We start from the raw sequence: 12,111 nt of genomic DNA on the forward strand, positions 1-12,111 counted from the left end.
GCAAGTAAGTTAAAGAAGTATGGATTGGATGAATGGACTATAAGGTAGATAGAAAGCTGGCTAGATTGTCAGGCTTAATGGGTAGTGATCAACGGCTTGATGTCTAGCGGGCAGCCGGTATTAAGCGGAGTGCCCCAGGGGTTGGTCCTGGGGCTGGTTTTGTTCAACATCTTTATTAATTATCAGGATGATGGGATTAATTGCACCCTCAGCAAATTTGCAGATGACGCTAAGCTGTGGGGAGAGGTAGATATGCTGGAGAGTAGGGATAGGGTCCAGAGTGACCTAGACAAATCGGAGGATTGGGCCAAAAAAATCTGATAAGGTTCAACAAGGACAAGTGCAGAGTCTTGCACTTAGGAAGGAAGAATCCCATGCACTGCTACAGGCTGGGGACTGATTGGCTAAGCAGCAGTTCTGCAGAAAAGGACCTGGGGATTACAGTGGACAAGAAGCTGGATATGCATCAGCAGTGTGCCTTTATTGCCAAGAAGGCCAACGGCATATTGGGCTGTATTAGTAGGAGCATTCCCAGCAGATTGAGGGAAGTGATTATTCCCCTCTATTCAGCACTGGGGAGGCCACACCCCGAGTATTGCGTCCAGTTTTGGTCCCCCCACTACAGAAGGGATATGGACAAATCGGAGAGAGTCCAGCGGAGAGCAATGAAAATGATTAGGGGGCTGGAGCACATGACTTATGAGGAGAGGCTGAGGGAACTGGGGTTATTTAGTCTGCAGAAGAGAAGAGTGAGGGGGGATTTGATAGCAGCCTTCAACTACGTGAAGGAGGTTCCAAAGAGGATGGAGCTAGGCTGTTCTCAGTGGTGGCAGATGACAGAACAAGAAGCAATGGTCTCAAGCTGCAGTGGGGGAGGTCTAGTTTGGGTATTAGGAAACACTATTTCACTAGGAGGGTGGTAAAAGCACTGGAATGGTTTACCTAGAGCGGTGGTGTAATCTGCATCCTTAGAGGTTTTTAAGGCCTGGCTTAATAAAACCCTGGCTGGGATGATTTAGTGGGTGTTGGTCCTGCTTTGAGCAGGTGATTGGACTAGATGACCTTCTGAGGGCTCTTCCAACCCTAATATTCTATTCTAGTCAAAAAAACAAAAACACAACGATTAAAGGTCTAGAAAACATGATCTATGAAGGAAGATTGGAAAAATTGGGCTTGTTTAGTCTGGAAAAATGAAGACTGAGAGGGGACATGATAATAGTTTTCAAGTATATAAAAGGTTGTTACAAGGAGGAGGGAGAAAAAGTTGTTATTCTTAATCTCTGACGATAGGATAAAAAGCAATGGCCTTAAATTGGAGCAAGGGAGGTTTATGTTGGACATCAGGAAAAACTTCCGCACTGTCAGGGTGGTTGAGTGCCGGAATAAATTGCCTAGGGAGGTTGTAGAATCTCCATCATTGGAGATTTTTAAGAGCAGGTTAGAAACATTTCTGTCAGGTATGGTCTAGATAATACTTAGTCCTGCCATGAGTGCAGGTGACTAGACTAGATGAGCTCTTGAGGTCTCTTCCAGTCCTATGATTCCGTGATTACCTGTTCTGTTCATTCCCTCTGGGGCACCTGACATTGTCCACTGTCAGAAGACAGGATACTGGGCTAGAGGGACCTTTGGTCTGACCCAATATGGCCGATCTTATGTTCTTATTGGATTGAGGCTTCTGCTGTACCCATACCTGATTTTTTCCCATCTCTGGTTCATTCTACAATTGATTTGTAGTGTGTTTGGTATTAGTATGTTGTAGTGTTAGTCAGATTCACCTGGTATTATGTTAAAAGTTTGAGTTTGTAAGGTGGATTTAGACTTTATATGGGATATCATGTTTTGTCATTTGTTATTGTGGCAACTCAGTGGTGGATTTATTAATAAAATTTGGGGTTTACTATGTTCTTATTTAATTCGGTGTCTATTTGTTGGTAGGAAGTTTTGATTTAATTACTTTGAGTTTATCCCTTTAGTTTTAAAATTATTGCCTATTATGAACGGGTTTTTCCAAACAAAAAAATATAATGCTTTTGATTGAAGTCCCAATTCCTGATTAAATAAATGTTTTCTCTTGTGAGTTTTTAAGTGGTTTTTCCTGCTACTTGACATTCGTTACAAAACTGTGGTCTAAAGTAATTCCTTAGGAAAAACACTGGAGTAGCGTCAAAGAAGAGAGCAGTACACATAGACATTAGAGACGGGGAAGACTCATTGAGTCCATCCTGCTGCCAGTCCAGCATAGATTCCTACAGAACATTCTCTAGTTCTTTGAGAAGCTGAGGAACCCTATGCAATCTGCTTTTTCTGAATCATAATCTTTACAAAATCTGTATCTGATGGAGGTGTACATTGTATTTCTTACTGGTGTTTGAAGGCAAAATTTGGATCTTAGGGAAAAAAATTATTTCAAGCAGCTGCAGGCCAACAGATTTACAGTGTTCTTTTTCTCTCTCCTTCCACCACCTCATTGTCTGCCTCTGTTTGAGAACAGAAGTCATTTTTCCTTTAAGTTCTTAGGAGCAGGGACCATGCTTTTCTATTGGTACAGCACCTTGAAAAATAGGTCTTCAGTCCTGATAGACACCTTTGGGCACTATTATAATATCAGTAATAAATAATAACTCGGGGCTAGTCTACACTGGCAATGCTAAAGCGCTGCCATGGCAGCGCTTTAACGTGCCTTGTGTGGTCGCAGCGGAGCGCTGGGAGAGAGCTCTGCGAGCGCTCTAAAAAACCCACCTTCACAAGGGGCGCAGCTCCCAGCGCTGGTGCATTGTCTACACTGCTTTACAGCACTGAAACTTGCTGCGTTCAGGGGGATGTTTTTTCACACCCCTGAGCAAGAAAGTTGCAGCGCTGTAAATTGCCAATGAAGACAAGCCCTTTGTCAGTAGCAGATGTGGAGAGACTTAATTCTGTTTGGCCACCCACTAGATCAAGTACACAACTGCAGCATGCAAGTGAAATAATGAATCATAATGGTTGTGGGAAAGCTTATCTGAAAACCTCAACCAGTAAAAACATGGAGATTCCAAATGATTTGAAAATTGAAAAATATGATTCCCTACCCACCCCAGCCTGACTGCCTTAAATTCTACCAAACTAGATATGATATAAACAGAGTATGGCTATGGACACTGATTATCCAAAGTCAAATTCTTCCAGCCATTTGGGCCTTTTGGATGATATCACTGCTGTGCACTGACTACCATCTGTGCAGCTGGAATATTTCATTACCAAAAGAAAAAGTAAAATCTCTTTGCCCCTTATATTTAATGGCAAGTGCTCCTCCTGGTGGCAATTTAAAGCACAGCTGCTGTTTCCGCTCAGAGCCTGGCCTCAGAGAACTGCAGTTTTCCAGAGGTAGCCAGACTTCTTTGAACTGCACATTGCTTTAAAAAACTGATCTAGGAGCAGATTTAAGGAGCTGCTTTCCTCAGATGAGCTCAGCATCATTGACTATAGTTTAGCACCAGTCCATGGCCCGTCACCTGATTTTAATTCACTTGGTGCTGTTTACCCCCAAATCATTTTTTGCAATAGAAACTGAGTTGAAAGTGGCTGTTGGGCCCTACACCGCTGCTGAAAAGTGTAACTGGGCTCACAGAGGAAAGGATCTGATGAATACAGGAACTGAAGTATATACAAAAAGAGAATATAAGAACAAACATTCAAAATAATAGAGAAGGAGTTTATAAGCTTTTCCCTAATATTTTCATTAGTCCTCTACTAGAAACTATTTTTCTTAGTGGAAGGATAGGCTCAATAAATCCTTCTCTAAAATAAGATTAAAAAAATTTTTTTTAAAGAAATGTAAAATTAAGGAGCCAGATTCTAATAGCAATTAGTCATGCCAGGCTAAGATTAATAGGCTATTGGGGCACTTCTCAGGATGTCCAAAATACTTTTACACATGTTCAGTAAAATACATTAAACTGTCTGGTATGGTGGCCCTGACCACCAAGCTAGATGTTTGACTGATTACATCATATCCATATTTGAGACTCTGTTATGATGTTTTTTAAAAAATTCCATGCACTTGCAAGCATTTCACTTTTGGGCCCAAAATAGGCATCAAAATAAGCGGCCAGATTTTCAGAAGAGCTAAATATATTGAATATAGAGATGTTTTGAAAATCTGTCCAGAGGTGTCTCAATGGGAGCAACTGGGTGCTGATCACCTTTGAAAATCTGGCCTTTATTTATGTGCTTTTCTGAAAAATTGCCTTTGTTTAAGGGCACCGAGCACTTGAAAATCTGACCCTAAATTCTTCTGAAAAAATTTGGCTCTGTGCAAATAGACTTGGCACTCTATATGCCAAAAGGTGCTCAGCATGGGACTAACAGGGAATTGAAGATCAAGAGTGGTGTGCACTCCTGTGCAGTGGTATGGGAAGGCTTGTGTAATGCCCACCTGTACTATGCCTCCCTCAAGTCAGTGTTTTACTCTTACTTTCATTAGCAGTATGCAGAGGAGAGGAAATGTTAAAAACCCTTGGGTGAAACTGCGGCCCAAATAAGTCAATGGGAGTCTTGCCATTGACTCAATGGGTCCAAGATTTTATCCCTTGATTTTTACTAGGTCTTCTGTGGTCCTCTGAGAGCCTTCAGTGTATTGCAGAAAAATTAGGGATGGGAGAACCAATCTGGATAAAATAAAAAGAGGACAGGAGAAGCTTGTGGAGGGCCCAACTAGCCTTAATTGATCTCTTCTGCTTCCTTCCCTCTTTCAGCCAGAACAGTTTATGTAAAAATACCACAAGAGGGTATTCTCATGGTCTGTCTATCCTAACTTTAACGTAAAACTCATGAGGGAGCCTGTTATATATAGTTTCCAATCCAGTTTTGAAGAACCAAGAGGTTCAGATAAATGTGAAAGCCAAACTTTTGGCTGCATATCCAAACTAAACCCCAAACTTCTCCAGGTTCTTCAAGCACTAAGAAAATGCTCCTCTTTCATGGTGTGAAGTGATAGTGTTTAAAGTTAACTATTCAATTCAGCAGATACTTACTGTCACCATATAAGATTTTAATTGGTTCATATGTTCTAAATTTAACTGTTTTGATTTCACAGGTGCCTGCATAAATATCACCTACAGCCAGTGCCAAATGCTGCCATATAACCACACCACTCTAACATCAGTTCTTTCCATTGTCAAAAGCATTGAAATGGAAAAGTTCCTCAAGTTCTTCAGTTATCTCAACCGACTCAGCTGCTATCAACACATCATGCTATTCGGCTGTAGCCTTGCTCTTCCTGAGTGCATCAGTGATGGTGATGACAGGTATTTGGGAACTAAAATCAGTCAGTGAGTAGAGCCAATTGTAGCATAATACTGCATATCTAATCAGAACAAAACAGTCCTGAGCTAAGCCTATGGCCTTTTCATTGCAAAAATCCTGCTAGTCAAAGCTATCCCCCCCAGCATTTCTGCCTTACTAAACTGTCTTCAAGCTCTTCTGTTAGAACAAGCTTAGTATTTTTGCTGGGAAGAAATTAATTAGTGTCATTATAATAGTTTGAATAATTTGTGCCACAAGTTAGAACAGAACTGCAATGCAGTCAGGGGTTGCTTTCTTAGCACAATCAATGAAAAAGATATAGTAAGGGAAGCCTATCTAGTGGTCATGTGCCCAAATGGAGTGATATATGAATATATTTTAAAAACATACGTATTACATATATGTAATATGTAATTAAATGCATAAAATGTTATGAATAATCAAAGTAAAATGTAATAAACAAGTCAGGGTAAACAAAATTTACGGTTTCTAATGCAACAGTAACTCAGCCATGTACTACGTTCGTAGTGTTTTCTATTCTACTAATTTAAGAAAAATAAGATAAATATATTTATGTCTTGTGTATTTTATAGTGTATAGTTTATTTAGCAGCATGTATGGAACGGTCCTGAGTTAATATTATTTTTAGGAACTTCAGCAATAGCATGTCCTGATTTTTACAATTAATTATGCAACTTTAATGTCCCATTCATGTAATTTTGTACTGACTTTCCTTTTTTAAAGGAAAATAATGAGATCATTCATGTTTAATAATGTTGAAAATTAAAAGTGACATAAAGGGGGAAATAGGCTGGTGCCTTTTTTGTTTTTGATAAATACAGAAGGTCTGCAAAGTTGTTTTAGTTTTCCTTTTTAAACTAAAAAACAAACAAACAAACCAAAACCACAAACCACGTTTCTTACTCCTGTTTTTTTCCATTTGAAATTCAGGTCTTTGTACCAAGAGTCTGAAAGCCCAACAGTTGAGAAGGGATAGGATGTTTTGTCAGAGAGTTTAAAACTCTTTGGTTTTTGTTAACACCTATTTAACTTAATTGCCTAATGAATGCTTGAGTGAAAGGATGTCTGAGGGCTTGCCTACACTGGCAATTTACAGCGCTGCAACTTGTGTGAAAAAACACCCCCCTTAGCACAGCAAGTTTCAGCGCTGTAAATTGCCAGTGTAGACAAGCCCTCAAACATCCTTTCACTCAAGCATTCATTAGGCAATTGAGTGCTTGTCTACACTGGCAATTTACAGCGCTGCAGCTTTCTTGCTCAGGGGTGTGAAAAAACACCCCCCTTAGCACAGCAAGTTTCAGCGCTGTAAATTGCCAGTGTAGACAGTGTACCAGCACTGGGAGCTATGCCCCTCATGGAGGTGGTTTTTTTAGAGTGCTGGGAGAGCTCTCTTCCAGTGCTCTGCCATGACCACACAAGCCACGTTAAAGCGCTGCCACAGCAGACCAGCACTTGGTTAAAGATTCCGCATTCCTGTTCCTCCACTTAAGGAGTGAGAGTTCGGAGGATACACCTCTGACACTCCTTCCCCCACAAAAAATCATCCAGCAATACCAGGGAAGGCTATGTTTAACTTTTCTGATAACGTTTAACAAGTAGAAAAAAATCCTCTTTATAATGTTATAAAGAAGTGAAAAAGGGCACAAACCCAACTAAAACAACATGTTTGCAGGTCACTTTTAAATGTTCCATTTAGGATTTGAAGTTCACACCCCTTTCTGAGAGTGAATGGGATGGGAGAGGGGTGCAAAGTTCGTAACTCAATGAGGTGGATGGAGTGGAAGGAGAATAAATTCACACGTTATTCTTTGTCTGAAGACAGCTTTCTGTAAGATTGGGGGCTTTTCTACGTGCGTGATTTAGCCTGCACTAACTTAAAGGCATGTCTATGATGGCAGAGTTACAGCGCTGGGAGTTACAGCGCTGCTCAGAGAACGCTGAAGAGAAACTGCGGTTGTGTGTTCACACTGTCAGCTGCCTGCGCAATAGCATGGTCACACTTGCAGCAGTATTCGGAGCTTTGCATTCTGGGCAGCTATCCCACAGAGCACCTCTTTCTCTTCTGCTGCTAAGAGTTGTGGGAAGGCGGAAGGGTTCATGGGGTATCCTGGGTCCTGTTCCAGTGCCCTTTGATGCATTATTTTGCATCCCAGCAATCCCAGTGCTTCTGTCTGCATTTGGCGCCGTCTTTCAATGGTTTGTGTATTGCTCACCCTGCCTCTTCGGGGTGCAGGAATGGATCCCGAACTGTTGACCAGTATGCTGCTCGCTCTGACCAACACGTCATGAATGGCAGTGGAGTTATTCCTTAAACTACAAGGCAAGAGCAGTGTGACATTGATCTCACCACACATAGTAGCTACGACACGAGATTGTTTGTGGCATTCACGGAGGTTCTGACCACAGTGGAACGCCGCTTTTGGGCTCAGGAAACAAGCACTGAACAGTGAATCACATCGTGATGCACCTCTGGGATGATGAGCAGTGGCTGTAGAATTTTGGGTGAGGAAAGTCACATTCATGGGACTGTGTGATGAGCTCGCCCCAGCCCTGTGGCGCAAGGACACGAGACTGAGAGCTGCCCTGCCATTGGAGAAGCGCATGGAGATTGCACTGTGGAAGCTGGCTACTCCAGACTGCTGCCGATCACTTGCTAACCAGTTTGGAGTGGGAAAATCAACCGTTGGACTCAAGTTGATGGAAGTCTGCAGGGCCATCAATCGCATCCTGCTCCGAAAGACGGTGACTCTTGGCAATGTGTGTGACATTGTGGATGGCTTTGCACAAATGGGCTTCCCGAACTGCGGAGGGGCGATAGATTGCACACACATTCCAATTCTGGCACCAGACCTCCTAGCCACCAAGTACATTAATCAGAAGGGGTATTTCCCAGTGGTTCTCCAGGTGCTTGTGGATCACTGTGGGCATTTCATGGACATTAATGCAGGCTGGTCTGGAAAGGTGCATGATGCATGAATCTTTTGGGACTGTCATAAATATAAAGGGAAGGGTAACAACCTTCCTGTATCCAGTACTATAAAATCCCTCCTGGCCAGAGGCACAAAATCCTTTTACCTGTAAAGGGTTAAGAAGCTCAGGTAACCTGGCTGGCACCTGACCAAAAGGACCAATAAGGGGACAAGACACTTTCAAATCTGGGGGCGGGAGAAGGCGGGAAAGGTTTTGGTCTGTCTGTTCTGTGTGCTTGCCAGACACAGATCAAGGAAGCAAGCAATCTAACTCCATTAGAATTAGTAAGTACGAGCAAGGGAAGCTTATTTTTGTTTTGGCTTGTGATTTTTTCTGTCCTGAGAGGAAGGTGTATTCCTAGTTTTCTTTTTGTAACTTTAAAGTTTGGCCCAGAGGGAAATCCTCTGTGTTTTTGAATCTGATTGCCCTGTAAGATTATCTTCCATTCTAATTTTATAGAGGTGATTCTTTTACCTTTTTTCTTTATAATAAAGTTCTGTTTCTTTTAGAATCTGATTGGGTTTTTTTTTAGTGTCCTAAAAAAACCCAAGGTTGGTCTGTGCTCATCTTGTTTATTCTCAAGCCTCCCCAGGAAAGGGGGTAAGATGGTAGAAATAAGCTTACGGGGTCTCTCATGCGGGTCCCCACATCTGTACTCTAGAGTTCAGAGTGGGGAGAGAACCCTGACAGGAACACTGGCCTGTTCAGGAAGCTGCAAGCAGGGACTTGTGGCACGGAAGGCACATACCAATCTACCTAGTTTCCTTTTCTCTCCCTGCATCTGTCCTGCTCAGTGAATGCATGGCCCTGTGCCCCCCCCCCCCCAACAAAATAAAGCTGCCTGCTCAAAATAATAGCCAGCAGCATGGCACAATTGTCACCTCTGTCCCACCATTCTTCTCCTCCCCTCATGGCAGCATACCCAAATAATGAAAACATTCAGTTGTGCATGAAATTCAACAGGTTATGGAGACAGTGGTGACAGGGAAAAAAAGTTTAGTTAGTGTTTTCAGTTTACATGAGGTAGACATGGGCATTGTATGCCCATAAAGGTACAAAGACTACAGCTCCCTGCTGAGGTATATGTGTCCTGTAAGATGCATTCATATAGGATAAGAAGTTTACCTTAGGGATAGCATAGCCATGCAGCTCTTAATGGCTTTTCACAGGCTCACATAGAAAAAGAATGGGAGCAGTTATGGTTCTGCACTGATTTTCTGAAGCCTTATTTGTTTCTCTGTGCACTTTCAGCATGTCTGCAGGGAAGATAAAGCAGAATCTAATACTAAGAAATAGCACAGGTTTGGTCCAAACATTCTGTGGAATAGCTGCACTCCTTGCTTCTGGCAAAGCACACAACTCCCTTCTACTCCTGCAGCACTTCTGGGGGGACCATCTTGGTGAATAACTTCACAGCATAACTCACTGGTCTGCCCTCTGCCTTTTGGAATAACACCATTCTCTGTCTCCTTATCACCTGCCTCAGTGTAACATTATTGAGAGCCAGGGCACCTAAAGTGGATATAGAGGGGATTACTTTCCCGTTCTCTCCCAGATGGCCCTTATTAGTCCCTCTGATACCATAAAATCACCTCCAAGGCACTGCCTAAACTGCAAAGCCAAACTGGGAATATAATTCCTAACCATCTGTATCTTGTAAAGCACAACTGCAAATCCACACAGCATATATGCACACCCAGAAATTCCCAATCAAGCCTCCATGCACACGCCACTGATCATCTCTGAGGTCCCTTTAAGTCTGGAAAAGAATCTCAGGGAGGGGAAATGAGAAATACATGTTTAAAAATGCTATTCTATCCTCTCTGGAATATGAACAATAACTGCTTGTTTTTCCCCCTACTCTCCTATTCTATGGCACCTGCAGCAGCCAGACCCTTAAGGACAGGGTCTTCATCAACAGTTGAGTGGCTGGCTAACTTGAAGAGGAAGAAATGGAGAAGTCAGGATGAAATGTTTGCAGACCACATTTCTGACACACCCCCGCCCCCAAACTGAAAACATTAGAGAGAGCTGGAGGTTGTATTTGGGGTCACAGAGGGAAAAAGACAGGAAGCCCTCCAGAGAGGATTGTTGAAGTGGCCAGAGACAGCATTGCCATGGCAAAAAACACTGTAGAGAAAGACAGGGACATGTAAAAGCAGCCTCTGGAGGCAATACAGATGCAGAATGATTTGCTGCAGACAATGTAGTGCCCCGGACACTACAGGGTACTGGGAATACCCTCATGTGTTCCCCTCTGTACCCCTGTAGCCATGCTCCCAGATGCCAGTCCACTCCCTGGCCCAAGCTCAGGGTAGCGAGAACAATTGCACATGCAAGCCCAGCTCTTTCAAGACCCCACACTCTACACCAGGAGAGAGAAGAACAAGAAGATGTAGAGGCAAGGCATAAACTCACCTATGAACTGGAGACCTCCCCCCACCCACATTCTTTTGTTGTGCCCTCTGCTGCAGTGTTTAATTGTTGTTTTAATTAAAGGTTTATTTGTGGTTGTTATATAAAATTGTTGTTTAATAACAAAACCATTAAATTCATTCATAAATAATCTGTAATCATAAATAAATGAATAAATTTTGCATGTTATAGGATTTTACAATCACAAAATAAAATAAGGAATGCCACAATGTGCCAGATTATCACCCCATAAAAGACACTGCAATGATCTTAATCCATTCACCAACCCTCTTCCCTGGGATAACGTGGATGTATAGCTGCATATTTTGAGGCCTGAGACTCAAAGATGGCCAAATGCGTGCTCCACTGTCATTCTGCAACTATTGAGGCCACTGACTTAAACAGTTCCTTTCTTCTGTTCAAGTGCCTTGTGAATTGCTTAATTAGCTAGAGAAGCAAATTATAAGATGAGTGTTTCAGGATAACTAGTGTACTCTCCACATGATTAATGTCCATAGTAATCATGGGGGAAAAGTCTCATAAGAACATAAGAATGGCCATACTGTGTCAGACCAAAGGTTCATCCAGCCCAGTATCCTGTCTACCGTCAGTGGCCAATGCCAGGTGCCCCAGAGGGAGTGAACCTTACAGGTAAAGATCTAGTGATCTCTCTCCTGCCATCCATCTCCACCCTCTGACAAATGGAGGCTAGGGACACCATTCCTTACCCATCCTAGTTAACAGCCATTAATGGACTTAACCTCCATGAATTTATCTAGTTCTCTTTTAAACCCTGTTATAGTCCTAGGCTTCACAATCTCCTCAGGCAAAGAGTTCCCACATGTTGGCTGTACGCTGAGTGAAGAAGAACTTCCTTTTATTTGTTTTAAATCTGCTACCCATTAATTTCATTTGGTGGCCCCTAGTTCTTATATTATGGGAACAAGTAAATAACTTTTCCTTATTCACTTTCTCCACACCACTCATGATTTTATATACCTCTATCATATCCCCCCTTAGTCTTCTCTTTTCCAAGATGAAAAGGCCTAGCCTCTTTATTCTCTCCTCATATGGGACCCGTTCCAAATCCCTAATCATTTTAGTTGCCCTTTTCTGAACCTTTTCTAATGCCTGTATATTTTTTTTGAGATGAGGGGACCACATCTGTACACAGTATTCAAGATGTGGGAGTACCATGGATTTATATAAGGGCAATCAGATATTCTCCATTTTATTCTCTATCCCTTTTTAAATGATTCCTAACATCCCATTTGCTTTTTTGACTGCTGCTGCACACTGCGTGACTGTCTTCAGAGAACTATCCACGATGACTCCAAGATTTCTCCTGTTTGGTTGTAGCTAAATTAGCCCCCATCATATTGTATGTATAGTTGGGGTTATTTTTGCCAATGTGCATTA

The 12,111-nt window shown here is 42.2% G+C and overlaps 1 protein-coding gene across 5 annotated transcripts in view; it reads left to right on the plus strand.

Moving 5' to 3' along the window:
* CORIN (corin, serine peptidase) overlaps positions 1 to 12,111 on the plus strand; it is a 331,431-nt gene that overhangs the window by 115,134 nt on the left and 204,186 nt on the right. For 4 of the 5 annotated variants that reach the window (XM_075127943.1, XM_075127945.1, XM_075127946.1 and 1 more), the window contains exon 4: positions 5,078 to 5,312. In XM_075127943.1, the coding sequence (XP_074984044.1) occupies positions 5,078 to 5,312 (235 nt within the window). The remainder of the gene's footprint in view (positions 1 to 5,077; positions 5,313 to 12,111) is intronic. The other variant, XM_048848400.2, reaches the window with a different exon arrangement.

The sequence above is a fragment of the Caretta caretta genome, chromosome 4 (genome assembly GCF_965140235.1).
Source record: "Caretta caretta isolate rCarCar2 chromosome 4, rCarCar1.hap1, whole genome shotgun sequence".
Taxonomy (NCBI): domain Eukaryota; kingdom Metazoa; phylum Chordata; order Testudines; family Cheloniidae; genus Caretta; species Caretta caretta.